This window comes from Molossus molossus, unplaced genomic scaffold (assembly GCF_014108415.1).
Source record: "Molossus molossus isolate mMolMol1 unplaced genomic scaffold, mMolMol1.p scaffold_m16_p_8, whole genome shotgun sequence".
In the NCBI taxonomy this organism is placed as follows: domain Eukaryota; kingdom Metazoa; phylum Chordata; class Mammalia; order Chiroptera; family Molossidae; genus Molossus; species Molossus molossus.
The window spans coordinates 96,365,520-96,384,896 of NW_023425402.1; the positions used below are offsets into that span (position 1 = coordinate 96,365,520).

The following is a 19,377-nucleotide window of genomic DNA, read 5'->3' on the forward strand; positions in this document are numbered from 1 at the left end:
CAGTGCTTACTAAAGTTTGACTCTGAGCACAGATGATCAGCAAGAAACACACAACAGCCCTGGCCGGTTTGGCTCAGCGGTTAGAGCGTTGGCCTGCGGTCCAGAGAGACCCGGGTTCGATTCCCGATAAGGGCATGTACCTTGGTTGCAGTTTGTCCCCGGCCCTGGTTGGTTGTGCAGGTGGCAGCCACTCGATGTGTCCCTTTCACATCGATGTTTCTCTCTCTCTCTCCCTCTTTCTCCCTCCCACTCTATCTGAACAAAAAATGGAAAAAAATGTCCTTGGGTGAGGATAAAAAAGATAAAGAAACACACAACAGCAAGAATTGCACCAGAAGAAACCCTTGGTCCTCACCCATTCTCACCCCCCCTTCCCAGGAGACACCTGCTGCTCCTCACTGTAAGCTCCGTGGTGGGACACTCCTTACACGTCTGCAGTGCAGCAAGTTTTGTCATCGGCGACGAGGACACGGTGCTGCCCTACTTTGAGCCGGTAAATATTTTGGCCACTGTGACTTTTTTCTGGGGGCCTTATTTTCCAAAAAATTAAACTAAACCATATTCTTATTTTCTATTCAACTTACCCATTTTTTGTAACCTTTAAAAACTATCATAAGTATATTTTGCAAGAAATTCTTGAATATGACACATACGATAAACACTCTAAACTCTGTAGGGACACAAGTCGAATAATTGTAGCTCCTCTCCAAAAACTACCTCCACCTCTGCTCTCTCAGACTGTGTTTCGTCTAACGTTGCACACAGATGCCGCAGCACTTGTGGTCCTTTGGGAGGTAGAAGGGGTCAGTGCAGTTTCTCTTCATACAGTTTAAACTGTTGACATTCTATCTCTCCCTGGGCCTAAACAACTTTAAGTGTGTGCCCCTGGGGTCCAGGGGGAGAGGATCCATGGACGATTCCTATCACTTCCTCACTTTCTCCTCTGCTCCTGGCCTCTCCTTAGTCTCTGAAAGAGGAGAGAGGTGAATGGGGTCAGCGGCTCCCCTGAAGGCCGTCTTGGCTTTAGATGTCCTCTAACTGGCGTCCTCTTTAAATATGTAGGAATGTACATTTGGGGGACAGATCTGCATGGGGACCTCCCACTATAAAAAGTCAGCTTTATCCCTCCCCCTCACCTGGCTCCACACAGCACATTTGCATATTAATAAAATGGGATTTTCTCAGCCAGACTGTAAGGGTAGTAACAGCGTTGATGACCAACTCCCTCATGCTGTGTTTCCGTGGCCCAGAACACGTGGCTACGCGTGTTTGCCCCCCTGGGCCGTGGCTGAGCAGGCTCCCCGTGGCCGCCTGCAGTCTTGGCCGCACCATCTCCCACGAGGCCTCTCCCTCCTGCTCAGTGGACAGCGAGCCCACCATGTAAACAGATGCCCCTCGTTCCCTTAATGTGTTTACCCCGATTCTCTTATTTTAATTCTTGTTTTGTCTTCTCTTAAAAAAAAAAAAAACTGCTTTAGATAGCATGGATTATCTACTTTGTTTCTTTCATTAGGCGCTTTAACTCCCTAGGTGCTTAGTTATTTAGATCTGTGAACTCATATCTTCCTGGGGTTATCAGCTCCTCCATCTTATGCAAATTATTAGGGTTCCAGGACAGGCCCCAGTGTTCTCTAGCTCGAATGAAGAGGCGAAAGGGGACAGGCTGGTTCAACAGCAGCGAGGCTCCAGCTCCTTCGAGCCGAGCCAGATCACCCCCGGCGCTGCCCACTGCGCAGGCGGGGTTCACGACCATGGCCCCTCGGGGAGAGCCGCCCTGGAGGAAGTCTTCCCGAGGCTTCGCGGAGTTGGCAGGAGGTGATGGAGAAGTCGCTGGCAAGTCAGTTGCATTGCTTTTCATCAGCTTCTCACCCAGCCGGGAATCCGTGCTGTCCAGGACACCAGGGAACAAGGGTTGCACCGCGGTGCCCACCAGGGGAAGGAAGGGAATGGGCATTGTTACAAAGCTTCCCTCCAATTCCGCTCTCTGCAGGCTGCCTCCAAGCACCCTCTGCTCTGGGCCACTCCTCCGCTACCCTCCACACACCAGTCGAGATAATGGGCAAACTCCTCAGGGTTTTCTCCTTTTTATTCCGAGCTACAGAGTAATTGCACTCTGACATCCAGTTGTTACCCCCACCCCCACTTTTATTGAGGTATAATTGACAAATACAATGGTAAGATATGTAAAGTGTACATTGTGGTGATTTGATATATATTTACATTGTCAAGGATAGCCCTATCTAGTTAATTACCACATCCATAAACTCACATATTCACCTTTTTATTTTTTGGTGAGAACATTTAAGTTCTACTGTCTTAGCAAATTCCAATGATACAATACAGTGTCAGGTCCTCAGATCTTCCTCGTCTGTCTGCTGAAAGTTTATACCCTTTAACCAACCTCTCCCTGTTTGCCCCCTCCCCTGGCCCCTGTTTCTTTGCGTTTGACTGGTTTTTGTTTTGTTTTCTTATTTAAGATTCTACTTATAAGTGATAGTTTGAAGTAGTACTTGTCTTTCTCTGTCTGACTTATTTCACTTGGTACAATGTCCTCAAGGTCCATTTATGTTGTCACAATTCCAGGATTCTCTTCTTTCTCATGGCTGAATAATATTCCATTCTATGAGTGTGAGTGAGTGAGTGAGTGAGTATGTGTGTGTGAACACTTAGGTGTTTCCATGTCCTGGCTAATGTGAATGATGCTGCAATGAACATGAGAGAGCAGATACCTCTTCAATACTTTGTTTTCATTTCTTTCGGACATAGACCCAGAAACAGGATTGCTAGATCATACGGTATAGTTCATTCCATTTTTAACTTTTTGAGGACCCTCCATGCGCTTTCCCATGTCCCTATCTCCTCGCTTTCATCGTTTCCTCCTCGTTGAGAGCAGGAGGGAACCAGCAGCCCACACTAATTCTCCCTCTTGTCTTCTGAGTCTCAATTGCTCTCTCCCTGAACTCATCTCTGCCCATCTGTCCCCACACGGTGTTTGTCAGACGAATCCCTAGACATTCTTCAGAACTCAGTCTGGGTAGTGATGCTGCGGAGAAATCTCGCCTGGCCCCCATATCAGGTAGGTAGTCCTCTGTGTGTTCCCACGACAGCAGGAAACATGTTCCTTGTTTTGCGTCTCTGAGACAGCATCACCCAGCAAACGGCCTTGATGAAATACCTTCTCCATAAGTAACTATTGCATCAGCCATGTAGTAGAGATGTAACAAATCACACTTTTAAGAACCTAATTACATTCAATTACATGAAAGTGAGGCTGGCTGCGATGCTTTGTCTTCACAGGAGAGCTACCGGTTCACGGAGCAGTCTCTCATGATCTTGAAGGCTGTTGGAAATGTGATCGCTAATTTCAGAGATAAGGGTAAACTTTCTGCAGCTCTGAAGGACCTGCAGACAGCCCTCTACCCGGTGCCCCTGCACAACAAAGAGCTAACCGCACAGCACTTCAGGGTAAGCACGCTCACTACATGCATTATACAAAGTGACCCCAAATCAGAGCCTGAGAAACATTTTCAATAGAGACAATTTGCGGGGGAAGTGACTTTGGGAAGCAGAAATGATGGAGTAGGCAGAATGAGAAAAATGTGTTAATGAATGTGCTATTGATCTGGCCGGTGTGGCTCATGGTCAGTGTGGCTCAGTGGTTGAGCATCTACCCATGCACCAAGAGGTCGCTGGTTCGATTCCTGGTCAGGACACTCGCCCAGGTTGTGGGCCCGATCCCCAGTGGGGGGCATGCAGGAGGCGGCCAATCAGTGTTCTCTCTCATCCATGTTTCTCTCTCTCCCTCTCCCTTCTTCTCTCTCTAAAATCAATAAAGGAAAAAAATTTTCTTAAAAGAATTTTATATTGGCTGCTGTGGGCTGCTGGGCCTGAATTGTCCAAGGGGTTCTGATAGACGGTAGGACATCGCTCAGAAGGGTCCCCCTAAAGGATGGGAGATTCGGACACATCCACCAACTATTTCCCACTGGCAGAAGGCTGCTCCCAGGACACCCCCAGATACAACCTCCGGGGCTGAGTGCCCTTCAGGCTTCCCAGGAAGTCCTGAGGGAGTGAAACAGAGAGGCTTCGTGGTACCCCTAGGTCTGGGTTTTACAACTTAGACACTCTTGAAATGTTGGGCCAGATGATTTCTTCTGTGGGGCTGACCTGTGCACTGTACGCAGACGGCAGTGTGGCTGGCCCACCCCTGCAACACCGGCAGCATCCTGTTTTGACAACTAAAAATGACTTCGGACATTGTGACGTGTCCCCTGGGCAGAGGCATAGCAAATAAACCCACGGCACCTGGTTAATTTTTTTTTTCTTTTTTAACTGAAGACTTTATTTTTTCTAGAAGAGTTTTAGGTTCACAGCAAAATCGAGGAGAGTAAGGTCCAAATTTCCCACATATTCCCTGAGCCCACACAGGTACAGCCTCTCTCATTATCAACATCTCCACCACAGTGAGACATTTGTTACAGTCGATCAGCCTACATTCACACATCATTATCTCTCAGAGCCTGTACCTTACACCAGGGACCATTCTCCTGTTATCCATCCTAGAGATTTAGACCAACACGCGATGACTTGCATCCATCACTGTGATTGCACACAGAATACTGTCACTGCCCTAGAATCCTCTGCGCTTTACCTACCCGTTCTTCCCTCCCCCAGCTCCTGGCCACACTGCGCTGCTCACTCTCCGTGGTTTAGCTTTTCCACAACGTCTTATAGCTGGAATCGCCAGTACACAGGCTTTTCCCGTTGCCTCCTTTCACTTGGTGATACACCTTTGGGATTCCTCCATGTCTTTTCATGGTTCGACAGCTCTTTGTTTTTAGTGCTGAATAATATTCCCTTGTCTAGATGTGCCACAGTTCATCCACTCATCTGCTGAAGGACATCGTGGTTGCTTTCAAGTTTTGGCAATTGTGAATAAAGTGGCTAAAAAAATCCATGTATTAGGTGTGTGTGTGTGAACATAAGTTTTTAACTACTTTGGGTAAACATTAAGGTGCACGACTGCTGGATCCCATAGTAAAAGTACGCTTAGTTTTCTAAGAAACCACCAAACTTTCTTTCGAAGTGGCCGCACCGTTTTTCATTCCCACCAGCAGTGGAGGGAAGCTCTGTCCTCCGTCCCCTCAGCAGCATCCGGTGCTGCTGTGTCCAGACTCCGGCGATTCTAGTCACGTGTAGTGTAGCATTTCTCTGCTGACATACGACGTGGACCTTCTTGTCTTGCGCTCAGTCACCATCTGGGTGTCTCCTTGGGTGAGTTGTATGTTAAGCTCTGTGGTCTATTTTAAAATCAGGTTGTTTGTTTTCTTACTGTTGAGCTTTAAGAGTTCTTTGTATAATTTGAATAATAGTCCTTTATCACATGTGTCTTTTAGCAAGTGTTTCCTCCCATTGTATGGCTTGTTTTCTCTTAACATTTTCTTCCACAAAGCAGGAATTTTTTAATTTTCTGAAGTCTAGCTTATCAATTTTTTTCATGAATCATATCTAAAAAGGTATTGCCATACCCAAGCTCACAGTTTCCTCCTACGTTGTCTTTTAGGAGTTTTACAGCTTTTCATTTTACATTTCAGGCTGTCATTAGTGTTGAGTTCGTTGTTGAAAAGGGGTCAACAAGTCTGTGTCTCATCTCGCCAAGTTAATTTTATATGAACAGACAGCATGTGCAATAAATAGGAGATACGTATACTAAAAATTATTTATATGAAGAATTTATTTTACTTATTCCTCCTCTTTAACTGGGTATGGTGTTGTTGGGGAAAGGTAATTAAAAACAAAATCTCCAAACTCAGAAAACCTCTCCACAAAGATAGAAGAGGAAAAAGACAAGCAGTAAACCAGGAGGAGAGCACGTCACAGCAACCCATTACGTAGAGAGCAAGGACAGAAAGAAACCTCACCCTTTTGCATGGCCAAGCAGATCTAGTGATTACGGACATGTTCTCAAGACAAACGATCACCGGTGCTCAAAGAAAAAGCGTTGAGAGCACCATTCATTACACAGAGCGCATCCTAAATCCACCTGGTGTCGGGGATGGTTGATTGAGTGGACTAATTGGCTCTATCCAAAAGAAAAATAAAAGTCTCCTGTGTTTAGACGAAAGGTCGTTTTTGCGCTGTGGAGGTGGGTGCCCGACAAAGTGAGGCACTGACCCTCCGCCGATGCTGGGACATTGTGGCATCATCTCCCAGATGATTACTTTTCCAGAAAATGGTTCCCAGGTCCTCGTGAAAGACATGCCTGGCTCGTAAAGCTGGCTGGGGCGTTTTTAAAAGATTCACATACATTTCAAAGAGAGAGAAAGAACTTACAAGTATAAGTTATCTAAAGGAAATGCTCTAAGAAAAGGGAAGAGAGGGTTATCTTCCCTTGTTTGTCATAAAGAAAATTAAGTGTCTCATTTTCTATTCATATTTTTCTTTGCAGTGTCCTGTTCTTCACTTGGCAACCTTACCCGGGGTGCAAATCACTCCCAGTCAAGAACCACTCACCTGGGGCACGAGTAATATACAAGAAATCTCGGCCATGAGCTGCCTCTTACATCAGTAGGCTTGTGCCTCCTTTAGGTGAACTCTGTCACCCAGTCTTAAAGGTGATGGCTCCAGGTGGCTCAGGATGGTTGCCTCAAGCTCTAAGAATCATTAACTTACGTGACAAGGCAGCTACAGTGTCTGCTGCTGGCCTCAAGGCTATACTTGGTCTTCAGCATCTCTCTTGCTCCTCCCATCCCACGCTAGGTCTCCCTTTTCCCAGCCAGTGTTCCATCTGATCCAGTTGCTGTCCGGTGGGTGGCTCAGACCTTCCATCCTGATGGCTACAAGACCTTGGCTGTCCTACTCCGTTCAGGCTGTGATTGCTACAATCAATCATTCTTTGTAGAAGCACCGAGAAGTGTCCCTGAAAATGCAGACATAATTCTTTTTGTCCCCATTTTGTAGCAGAATCCCAATTCTCCCCCAAGTCAGTTATATATTGGTTCTTTTATTTTCCTGCTTGTCGACTAGGATGAGGAACTCAAACTCGTCCTTAAAATGAGGCATGTGTCATACTTTAGATTTATTGTAAATTATATTGTGTTCCCTGATGGGAACTTTTCCCGCCACCTACTTCCAGGAATTAGGTCCTCCATTCCAGCAAACTCCCTATTCTGGGGACACTAATTATTGCAAATGGGTCACTGGACATGATAATAGGAGAGACCAGTCCTACTTCTCATTTTTAAAACCCTGGTCTGCATGTTTTAGCTGCTGCAGTTGGAGGATTCTGCAATGTTTTTTGGTTCTGTACATACATACTGCATCCTGGAGGATGCTGCCTCCATTCTGCAGGGGTCGCTCCAGGTGCTTCTCTTACCTGAGCCCTTTGTATGCCATTCCCGTCCACCAGGAGTGTTCTCAGTTCTGTCTATGCTATATGTTAGGACCGATGTGTCCCGAACATTCCCCAGTGGTTACATCTTCACTGTGTAATGTGACCCTCGGTCTAAGGGATGTTAGGCTGGATCCCATGTTTGCAAATCAAATTTTCTGTAACCCTTTGGATATGATGCTGGCAGAGGTACTAAGCACAGGAAAAGCAAACTGTCATCGGAGGTTGGTGTTAATGCTAGTGAGGTCTGCTGTCTCCTTGATAGAAGTCCGCTGAAATTAACTTGCCACTAACAGCTGGCTGACTCCTCAGAGGATGGCACCGTATGGAAGGATTGGTCAGTTTCCGCTGCCGACAGGTTAGACAGCTAAGCCTGGGTGACAGAGAGCCCATGCTGGGCCCTTTCCTAGTCACCATCCCTGCCTCCAAGCTTACGTGTGCAGGAACCCATTGTCACTAGCCCGGATCCCATGTGAAAGGGGCCCTAGTGCATGCAAGCTCCTTGTAAGAGGGAGCTTTTTGGTAATAAAACATCTTCATTTTATACTTTGAAAATTGCACATCCATATGACATTTTTCAAAGAGCCAAAAATCAATAAATTCCAAGTTATTCTTGACAAATTAGGTGCATTGTATTATCATCCCATAGATAAGAACTCTCTAATTGGTAAATAACCTTAGTGTGTGTGCTGGAAGGTCTTCCGTTAGCAGGTTTATGACAGAATTGGCCCAGGTGATCTTTTCTTCTTTCCTGGGCCACCTAAACCCCCTGCAGACTGCTCTCGTGCTCTGCATCTGGCTCAAGGCCGATGGCTCTTTGAGTTGCTCAGTAAGTTCATTGGAATAATATTTTCCAAAGCAAAGTATTCTACTATCAAAATCCAGAGAGGACCACAAAGAACTGTCCTTCTTCTTCATTGAAATGTCTTATTCTTTACCTTAGAGGGAATGTCTCAGCATATCCATACCTTTGGATACATAAAACCTCCATTGATAGGGTGAATTCATGAATCTCTAGGAGTTTACTCCCACTTTCTAGCATGCGTGTGTCTTAATCAGGAATTCAGACAGAGTGCTGGACACTTTCTGCCTACCAAAAGAGTTAACTGAGTCATCAATCATTCATGTGTAGACCAGAGTGATGTACTGTAGAATGTCAAGATGATCAAGAACCCTGAATACTCAATTGTAATAGAATAAAAGAATTAACTTACTTATGTATTAATTTTTTTAAATTTCATCTTGAATATTGAAATATTTAGGGCTTTTTTTTTAGCATGTCACAGAAAACATCAAGAAGCTGGATGAGGATGTATTGATCTATTATAAGTATACAGGGACATTTCTTTGACACATAAAGATAAGTGACTCAGTAAGGGAACAGAAGACCCTTAGAACTTACCACCTTTTTTTTTTCTTTTTCTATTTATAGACACGTTTTCTCTACACCTAAGTTCACCTCATGGAAAATATGGCTTCTAAGTTTTAGATCCGTTTCCCATATGAAACCAATTTAGAATGTTCGTCCTGATTTTTATTATTGGCCAAAGTGACAATGATTTGCTCAGTGTGGGTTAACTGCTTGGCTCTCAGGCTGGCCTGGTATTGCCAGCTGATGGGGCAGGTGCACATGCAGGTAGTGAGGCCAGGTGCCTGTTTTCACACATGTGGGGAGGGACAACGTGCTGAGAGACAATATGGACAGAGCAGGAACTGAGATAGCCACTTGCCTTTGAAGGGCACTGCATTTCACCAATCCCAAGGCTCGTTTCTTTTCACCCATTAACATCAGAATGGAAACAGAGTGTGCCTTATAATTGCTGGTTCTGTATCATTGCTGCTGGTCAGGTAACCTCCAGAATTCTCTGTGCACAAGTGGAAGTGATCCTAAGGGTTCATATTGTCACTGCTTCAAAAGAAATGTGTGTATTTATATGTATTGTTTGACAAACACCTAATCCTTCTGGGAAGAAGATCCAGTGGCATAATAGAGGCTCGCAAAACAACATGAAGGAAGAGAGATTTTTCTCTCGGGTGGTTTTGCATAATCCACCCAGCAGCCCACTCCCCATGCACAGGTGAAGAGCCAGAAGTTAGCCAGCAGAGAAGTGTTGCGGTTTCATTATTATTCTCGGTGGCTTGACTGGATAAATGGAATCCCTCAGCATTTCAGGATAAAAACCATGACAAAATATTGAAAGAAGGAATGTGTGTGTGTTGTACTCTGAAAACTTTCCATCGGTCCCTTGGTAAGATCAATGATGAGCCAGGGCCCAAGCTTTCTGAATGGGCGTCAGTGGCTTGAGAAAAACCCCAGAACCAAAAGTAGAACATTTTTAGCCAATGGTGCATCTTCAAAGCCTTTGACAACATAAAGGACAACTTATGTGAGAAAAACAGGTGTTAAGTATTTTCAAAACATAATTTGTAAAAGTAGGAGTTTGAATGTGAATAAGGTTTTGGAATACTTAACCGATTTATGTAGCTTGCTTTATTTTCTCATGTATGTTTAAGTGTGATACATGATGAAAAACTGTCTAAATCTGAAACAGCTTTTTCAGTAAGAAGTAAATACTCTTAGATAATAAGAAAGTGATAAAAACTCTAAGTAGTTTATTTTCTTTCTTGTAGCACATGCAATGATAGTGTCTTACAATCCATGGCATCTTAGAATCAGTGAAATACTGTATTTAACTTGTTTAAGCTCAAGGACCATATTATTTTTTTATCGTATGTTGTATCTTTTCAACCAGTTTAATGTTATATTTTGATTGAGTGTACATTATAAACATTGTTATAGTGATAAAACTGTATTAAATTAGAAACAGTTAAATGTTAATATTGGTTTCTTACTGGGTGAGTATGACTTTGAAGAGTCTTCTTTTAGAGTGTGTATATATCGGAGAAATATATTTTAAAAGTTTTAGAGCAGTTAATTATTTTTAGACTTCTCTGACCAGATAATGGTATTGTATTTTCTTTGTTTAAAAAACACACTAACATATTTTTTTTTAAAGGTTTTTCACATTTCCTTATGGCGTTTAATGAAAAAAGCTCAAGTAACAAAACCTCCTTCAAACTTTAAATTTGCATTCCGTGCTATGGTTTTGGACTTGGATGTACTCGGTTCCTCCTCAGAGGACACTCCTTTAGGTATTGATTAATTTTAGATATTTATTTGGCAAAGGAATTTCTTGGCTCATGTGGAAGAAATAACTTTAGAAAAGTGTACTCAGCGTGTCTGTGGAGTAAGCAGTTAGAAGAGGTTTACGCCCACGGGTGTCCAGTTGAAGCTGTGCTCTGGGAAGCTCACGCGTGTCCCCGAGCCCACACCCATCCAGAATGTCCCCTTTCATTCGTTCCTGACCTTAAAAGTTGTGAAACTTCATAACACATACAATATGATTTAAGGAATTCTGGGAATTTTTCGGATCCTGGTAATACTCCTTTCCTCCTATTTCCACCATTTTAACATTCTCTTTTAATTCTGAGAAAAACCCTCTTGCTTATTTTATGGAAGAATCAATAGTTCACTAAGATGTCAATATTGAGTGTTACCTTCCCCAGAAAACTTGCTTTCTAAGGAAGGATCATGTGCAGAGTGGTGTTCAATCTAATGACCAGTCTATGGTTGTGCACTACGCCAGGGGGCTTTGGTAGCTAAAGGCATTGAAAATCGGGGAAGAGTTTAAATATAACTTTCAGTACAACGTTTGTTTTTCTCCTTCCAGGGGAATGGGTAGATGTTAAATACTGTGCCCCATTAAGTGATAATGGGGCAGTAATAGCAGCGACTAAAATCCAAGCCATGTGGAGAGGGACTTACATCAGATTGCTTATGAAAGCTAGGACGCCAGGTATAATTTTTCAATCACTTATAAAATGAATTTGCCTGTATATAAATATGTGTTTGGGTCTTTAATGAAAACTATTTTAGAGTCATCTTACTTTATGGATAGGCTGATCATTTTTAATTCTGAGTACTGAAATTCCTTGAGATCAAGGGGCATTGTCAGTACAGGCTGTCTCTTGTTCTCAGAATTTAGCAGCGGGTGGCATAGAGTAGGCACACAACACGTACTTGCTGAAGAATGAATGAACTGAATGAAGAGGTTTCCTTGTATGTCCACAGTGACATACATTCAGAAGGCCAAAAATGTGTTTTAAGTGTATTAATGTATTTATTAAATCAAATATATTTGTGCATATAAAATAAACTATTTTGTGAAAAGATCTATAGTAAAACACTGCAGAGGCAAAAATAATATTTAATTCTTTTTATTCTGCAAATTTTCCTTACATTTCCACAGGAAAAGCCTCACCTCTAGAAGAATTCTTTGAGTATGTTGGAAATATTTTGTTGTAAGAAATGTCTATTTGAAACATTAATAAGAAGCATCAAAATGTTTACCTAAGCAGTAAAATCTGCACATACACACATGTAAAACAATCTAATTACTTTACACAGTTTTGTGGTACAAAAAATATTACTGTTGCTGATTTTTGTATGTTTTTCTATTAGAAAAATAATTATAAATGTATCAAATTAACCATATGGTGAAATATACTTTTTGTTGTTCATTTACTGCAAAAATTACATTCTTACAATAATTGTTTTCACTTGATGGAGATGAAATTTGAGCAATTTAAAAATGTTTTGATAGTATTTGCATGTCTTTCACTCAGCACATTTTTAAAATGCTCTTTTGTGTACAGTGCTGTTCTAAACTCTGGCCTTACAGAAATCAGTAACACTGACAAGATTTCTGCCCTGACGAGCCTTGTGGTCTAGTGGTGGTGGCATTTGGTAGACAGATAAATATGCTAAAATATTACTTTCAGATACTGGTAAGGACTATGAAGAAATTGAGATGAGATCATTAGGAAAAATGTCAGTATCTGACATTAAATGTGAAGTTTTTACTATGGATTTGCATTTTTCTTGCCAAATCATTTACTCTTAAGCCATCTGTGGATTGTGCTTTAGATTGAACTTTAGTGGAATCCTAGTAGGCACTGTTTCTTAGAAAAATTGGATGGGTTATTTTTTCTGACAAAAGAACTTTCGTTAAGGAATTATAGGTGTGATAGAAAGATATGAAGTAAACTCATTAATGAGTATTTCAATGAGATCCAAGAACATTTTGTGATTTTTGAACTAAAAGTTAAGTGGAACAGCGTATAATGGCGAGCACAGCTTCTCCACCAGAGGGATGTTCCTTTATATTGTAAGCATAGTTTTGCTGCTAATAAAGCCTATGGTACCACCTGACTCATGAGTTTCAGATTCTTCTGAGGAAGGAATTCTTTGAATAAAGTAATCTTTCAGGCACCTTATAGCTTGTATAGTGTATTTTCATTGTCATTTTTAGACACAAAGGAAAATGCCATTGTTGCAGATACTCTCCAAAAAGTTTGGGCTGCAATGGAAGTTAATATAGAACAGTATGCAGTTTCCCTCTTAAGGTAAAGCAATATAGTAATAATCTTTTTTTTTAATTCAAAAATTTTTTTCAATTATAGTTCACAGATGATATTATATTAGTTTCAGGTGTACAACATAGTGATTAGACAGTTATATAGTTTATGAAGTGATCACCCGGATAAGTCTAGTACTCATCTGACACCATGTATAGTCTTTACATTATTATTGGCTGTATTTTCTATGCTGTACTTTATATCCGGTGATTATTTTGTAACCACCAATTTGTACTTCTTCATTCATCTCTTCCCCCTTTTCACCCATCCCTCCCACCCCCGATCTGGCAACCATCAATTTATTCTATCTGTGAGTTTATTTCTATTTTGTTTGTTTACTTATTTTTGTTTTTGTTTTTTTTAGATTCCACATATAGGTGAAATCATAGGGTATTTGTCTTTGACTTACTGTTGTAGTATCTTGGTACTGGAATTATTGAGAGAATTAAGAAAAATTGTTGGATACAAGATCAACATAAATGAACAATTACATTTTTATTTATAAGCAAGAAACAAATACAAAATTACATATATATGTAAAAATTTAAAACAACCAGAATTAATTAAAAAAGTGATGAACCAAATATCAGCATTTGAAATATAGAGGAACTCTAAGTCTGAGCTTGCCCCACATTGAGAGTGGATGCTTCATGCACCTCCCCCTGCTCCTGGCCCGCGGGTAGGGAACTGCCGTTGTCAGCCACTCCAGCTTGATTCGCTTCTGCTCCAGAACCTCTGTTTTCTAAACGGGTACTCCTGTGCTTAGTATTCCAATAGCATGGAGGTGCACAGAGAGCACAAACTTCTTCTCCAACCAGATTCTGCATTGTGGGGATGACCTCTGGGCCAGAAATTTCACCTAAAGCCTTACTTTCATGTAAATGAAGTGCTAAACACACGAGCTCCCTTGTTAGGGAGTCGGATCGGCTCCCTGTGGAGATGTCTCTGAAACACAGGCGTAACTTTTTCAGACCTGTCCGCCACGGTCAGGAGCATTTCCCAGAATCTAAGCGAATATCCAATACAGAGGCCATGCTCTTTCGAAAGTTTGAATTCCACACCCATTTCTATTGGACCCATGAAATGGACAAGTCTGACTGATCTTTAAATTTAAATGCCAGGGAGCATCCAAAGCTACCTCCTCATTTTAGCAGGCATTAATTATATGGTCAAGAGTACATCTTTTGCTATTAGACCTAATGCTAACTTCAGCTTTGTTGTCAGATGCATGGCCTAGGATAAGTTTCTTATCCTCTGTGAACTTACTTTTTAAAAAAAAAAAAAAATCTGCAATATTAGGGATAACATCCACCTCATAGTACTATTTCATTATAAAGTTGTAAAGATAAATTAAGGTATCACAAGAAACATACTAATCACAATGCTGCCTACTGAGCTAATACTATTATAAATCATATCTAGTGTACATTAAGTATTATAAATATTGCTATTATTATTACTGCTATATGGGGGGCTTTGAGGTCTGGGAGCTGAGCGTTTTGTTCTTAGATCATAAGGAGCAGAACTTCCCAAGTCTACTTTGGGCTCAGTTTACCAATAGGACGCTTCCCTCTGTCTTAGGATGCAAAGTTAAAACAAAACCTTTCAAGTCTGTCAGGGATATCTGTCTGGGTCATTCAAGATAGTCCACACAGCCCTGGCCGGTTTGGCTCAGCGGTTAGAGCGTCGGCCTGCGGTCTGGAGAGACCCGGGTTCGGTTCCCGCTAAGGGCACGTACTTCGGTTGCAGTTTGTCCCCGGCCCTGGTTGGTCGTGTGGGTGGCAGCCACTCGATGTGTCCCTTTCACATCGATATTTCCCTCTCTCTCTCTTCCTCTCTCTCCCTCCCACTCTATCTGTACAAAAAATGGAAAAATGTCCTCGGGTGAGGATAAAAAAAAAAAAAGATAGTCCACACAGTTCGTCAAGATTTTGATGGCCCTCTATTCATTAGAATTTCCTGAGGTGTATGAAACAGGGACGAAACTGACAGGAGCAGTGATTAGGCCCGCCCTCAGGTGATTGACATGGTGTTCTGCATTGCCAGAACACCACTTTGCAGTTCCTTGTGAGGGTGATTAGGTTATTTATCATCCAAATTGGGACACTCTTGCAGACTGAGGGAACACCATTTATTATCATGCTAGGACTATGGTCGTAAACCAGGCTGCCTCAGGCAAACCAGGATATATGGTCAGCCTTTGTTCTATGGAGGACTTTAAAAAGCTTAAAACCCTTTTGAATATAAACCTACCAATTCCCTCTCACCACCAAAGACATGATCACATGGACCTGTGAATACTTCCCCCATGATCATCTCCATGGCTTTACTTTCCACTGACAGGACAATTAAACAACCTTGAAGCCAAGAGCACCTCAGGCTGTCTAGACCTCTAATAGGGAACCCTTTTCTGTGGTCATTATGGCTTCCATCCCAGCTAATACCAGAGATATTGTATAACAGACCCTAGATTCCTGGTTCTAGATCAGTTCCTGGTGGAGTGGGAAGAATAGGGCCCGGAGAATCCCTCGCCTCACTTTTGTTACGTTTGGAATATGCCACAGCCTTCCAGGAGGCAAGCCCAGCAGGCAAGCACGGAGACCCGTCGGCCCGTAATTTAACCAGTTGCACAGACCACTTTTTCATGCAACAGAGACCATGTAAAAGGAGAACTCTGCACTCGTCCCTTGGTCAAGGCCTTCGTTTTTGTTTTTTAATCTATTTGTCCAAATCCATTCCTCACTTGAAACTCAATTCTAGTATCAAGTTCTCTATCTTAACTCCATAACTTCTGTGGCTGCTGCCCAGTTTAATTGCTAGTTTGCCTGCTTCTAGTTTTTCTATCCTTATAGCTTGAACGTTGGCACTGATTATTCACCTATAAACATAATTACTCCCTCAATCATGAGTTAGGTTCTTCTCTGACAAAGAACTTCAGATAACTTTGGGCACCTTGGAGAGACAGCATTCATGGGTGACCTGGGGTGGTCTGCCCTACTTTGGTGCCATGCACCATGAACCCCAAGGCTCCCCTTTGATCAAGGACTTAATCCAGCCAAAAATGGACTGGAAAAGTTTATGCTAATTTTGCCCATTTCTTTTTGTAAATAGAATTTATTTTAAAAGTTGCTTTTGCCATTGGTACTTAAATTATTTTTATGTTTCTAGACTAATGTTTAAAAGCAAGTGCAAGTCCATTGAATCTTATCCATGCTATCAAGATGAAGAAACTAAGATTGCTTTTGCTGACTATACTGTAACGTATGCAGACCAGCCACCAAATAGTTGGTTTATAGTATTCAGGTGAGGCTGTCATATATTGGTAAGCAATGTCTCCCTCAAACGGCATCAATACCATATGTGTAGAGTTTTATTCATGATAGTAGTGTGTATGAACTTTTAGATTGCTTTCACAGCTTAAAATTTTTCCTACATGCGCTGTGGATAAATGAGATATATAGAAGCATCTATCCATGTTTCCTTAAAATATGAAAACTGCAAAGTTAATTGTTAGAACTTTATATGAATATGATAACCATAATATAATACATTGGTGTGCTTTTAGTATAGAAAGAAATCATTTAATTTCTAAGCAATAGCATATTAGGTAGAAGTCACAAATTACTTACAAAATTGGATTTCTTAAAACATTTGCATTTACATGAGGAAATAACAGGTTAATCATAATTTTTAAAGGAAAATACGTGTATCTTGTAGTTATTTGGAACATTAAAGTCATGTTTTTTATTTCTTAACATCAAACCTACTTTCAAACTTTCTTCATGATTCATGTCAAGGGAAAGTTTATGCTTTTGTCCTTACAGAGAAACATTTTTCATTCATCAAGACATGCTTTTGGTTCCCAAAGTATATACTACACTTCCAGTCTGTATGCTCCATGTCGTTAACAATGACACGATGGAGCTAGTGCCAAAGATATTCCAAAGAGTGGTGCCTCACCTTTACACCAAGAACAAGGTAGGTGTGGCGTGTTCTCCCACACGGTGGGATGGCTAGGAGAAGCCTGCACATGCTAGAAGCTTCAGGAGGGGTTTGAGCAGAGAGGCCTTCAATCTACTTAACAGAGGAAGAGGGTCATGGTCTCGTTCTGTAGAAGTTCCATTATTTGACAACAGCAGGTACTAATGTGAGTGCTAGAACATTCGCCTCTCAACCCTCTTCTTCCTTCTCTCCAAAGAAAAGAAGGAAAGCAATAGAAATTCTCATTATTAAAATCATACAAACCCTTAACATGGAAATGGAGCTCAAGAGCTCACTTAGTCCTCTCCCGACATCAGAGCAGCTGGGTGTCTCAGTTAGATCTTTCTTCTATTCCTAAAAATTTCAGAAAACTGATTGCACAGCCGCTCCACACCCAGCACCGCATCTTCTCTAGGGCACCGGTAGCTTCCGAGGAGAGGAACACTTGGCACGTTCCTCCTGCCGAGTGACAGACCCTGATGTTCACTAAAATCATGTTGCCTCTCTATTTATTTAAATCTCATCTTTGTGTTTTTGGTCATTTCCTCTGAGGGGGAAGCATGACAAAAAATAGTGTGTTCGTGCACTGGTAACCAGGTGATCTATTTTAGCTGTCATCTTCCATTTTTTAGTCGTATGGCTTTGAACTTAATTTTTCTCTTTGAGTTGTGGTTGTAATTGACTTCTGAAGTTCACATCAGACTGTGATTCTATGCCTTATTTTGAGGAAATTAACACATACCTATCTAATAAGTACTGATTTATAGGGGAAATAAAAAATGTAATGACTCCATAAAATTTCTAATAGCTCTTTTGCGTTGTTTTAGAGGTTTTTAAAATAGGACTATTTTTTAGAGCAGTTTTAGGTTTATAGCAAAACTGAGACCTAGATTTTCTTTTGAATAGAAACATTTATTTAACTTGCAATTGGAAATTAATAATCACAAAGATTCATATGGAAAAGATTATTTCATTCAAGGAGAGACTCTATTAAGCTCATAGATGTCATCAAATTCTAGATTATGAGCTCTTTGTTTTATTAGATAAGTAAACTTATATTAGTCATTGACATTTAATTTTGGTAGGGTTTATCTGATACTTATTTACATATAGCAACTTTGTTTGGGTTTGGTTTTTGTTTATTAACCCTAAGTGTGAGTTTTGGGGGAGCTCCAAATCTTGCATTTTTCATCAATGTGCAGAAGACTATTCTATTTCCATTTAACTGTAATTTTTCATTGAAAATCCAGGATTGCAACAAAGATAGCACTCGCTCCCTCCAACTCACCTCTTCCATCCTCTCATTTAGCTAATTTTAGAGAAAGAGAGAGAGAAGAGGGAATGGGGAGGAGAATGACACACAATAGTTTCAGTGGTCTCTTTTGTGACGTGGTCTTTCTTTCTTAATAATTCCTGATCTTTGAATATTTCTCCAAAGTATCAATGTTTCTTCTATATTGTGATTTCCAGAACTGAATGTAGCTCAAAAGAAAATTTTGACCCACCTAAATGTAAGAAGGATAGTTATTCCATTGTTTGGTAGCTGTGATTGCATTGGCATTTAACACCTGCAAGGTATTTTGACATTAGGTCAGCATTTTTCAATGTATGTCCACAGAACTAGTGTCCCTTATGATATTAATTTGCTTTATCTCAATATGGTGTTCTAGATTAAAAAATAAATAAAGTAGGGTTAAACAGTTTCATTCAGAATTGTTTGTTGTATTTTTTTTTTTTCATAATACTTTAAAAATTGTGATTCGGAACACTCATTTATGAAGTTTCTCACTATGCAGCATACTATTATGTTACTCTTTTTACTCATTCTATATTGTGGTTTCCAGAACTGAATGTAGCCTCTAAAGAAATCATTCAGGATAAGCCAGGTGCTCTCTTAAAGTCCCATCAATGGTTTAGCTTTAGATTTCCACGTACCGCCATCTATCTATTCTTGTATAATTCTTCCCTTTCAAAGTTATTCTCTGAGTCTAGACAAACACAGAATAAAAGTCCTGTGGTTTTGTTTTGCTTCTTTGATGCATTAATACACAAGTTCAAATAATAATGAAAATAACAGTAAATCTTTGCATAACAATTTGCAAATAAAAATACTTTCCTATACCTGCTTTATCTTCCTTTCCCCCTGCTCCAAACATATCGGAAGGTTTAGTGGAGGTGCAGTTTTCATCTCAAGAGTATTAGAATTCTAGTGAATATTTCTGGACACTTATTGCAATCTTATTAATTTATCCTGTCTGGCGTATTCTTAATTTTTGTTTCTGGAAATCTAAACACCGCAGAGAGCTTCCTCACATCTGATGGCAACTGGAATACAAATCTATCGTTTTCTTTCTTATTAGAAGTGTCTGGAAGTATAAACTCAGAATTACTTTGAGCTCTTGTGTCTCTTTATGATATTATCCTTGTTTGTATCTCGTTATCAGCCCTTACTTCCCTGAGTCCTTGGCCAGGTATCCAATGATGCTGAACCGAGCTATTGCCCCTCGTGATGGCATCACTTCCCAGGC

The 19,377-nt window shown here is 40.9% G+C and overlaps 1 protein-coding gene across 1 annotated transcript in view; it reads left to right on the forward strand.

The window, feature by feature from the left end:
* Positions 1-19,377, forward strand: part of ADGB (androglobin) — a 142,756-nt gene that overhangs the window by 78,190 nt on the left and 45,189 nt on the right. The window contains exons 19-25 of the mRNA XM_036249050.1: positions 379-493; positions 3,298-3,465; positions 10,408-10,543; positions 11,122-11,247; positions 12,763-12,856; positions 16,037-16,171; positions 16,693-16,846. Of these exons, the coding sequence (XP_036104943.1) occupies positions 379-493; positions 3,298-3,465; positions 10,408-10,543; positions 11,122-11,247; positions 12,763-12,856; positions 16,037-16,171; positions 16,693-16,846 (928 nt within the window). The remainder of the gene's footprint in view (positions 1-378; positions 494-3,297; positions 3,466-10,407; positions 10,544-11,121; positions 11,248-12,762; positions 12,857-16,036; positions 16,172-16,692; positions 16,847-19,377) is intronic.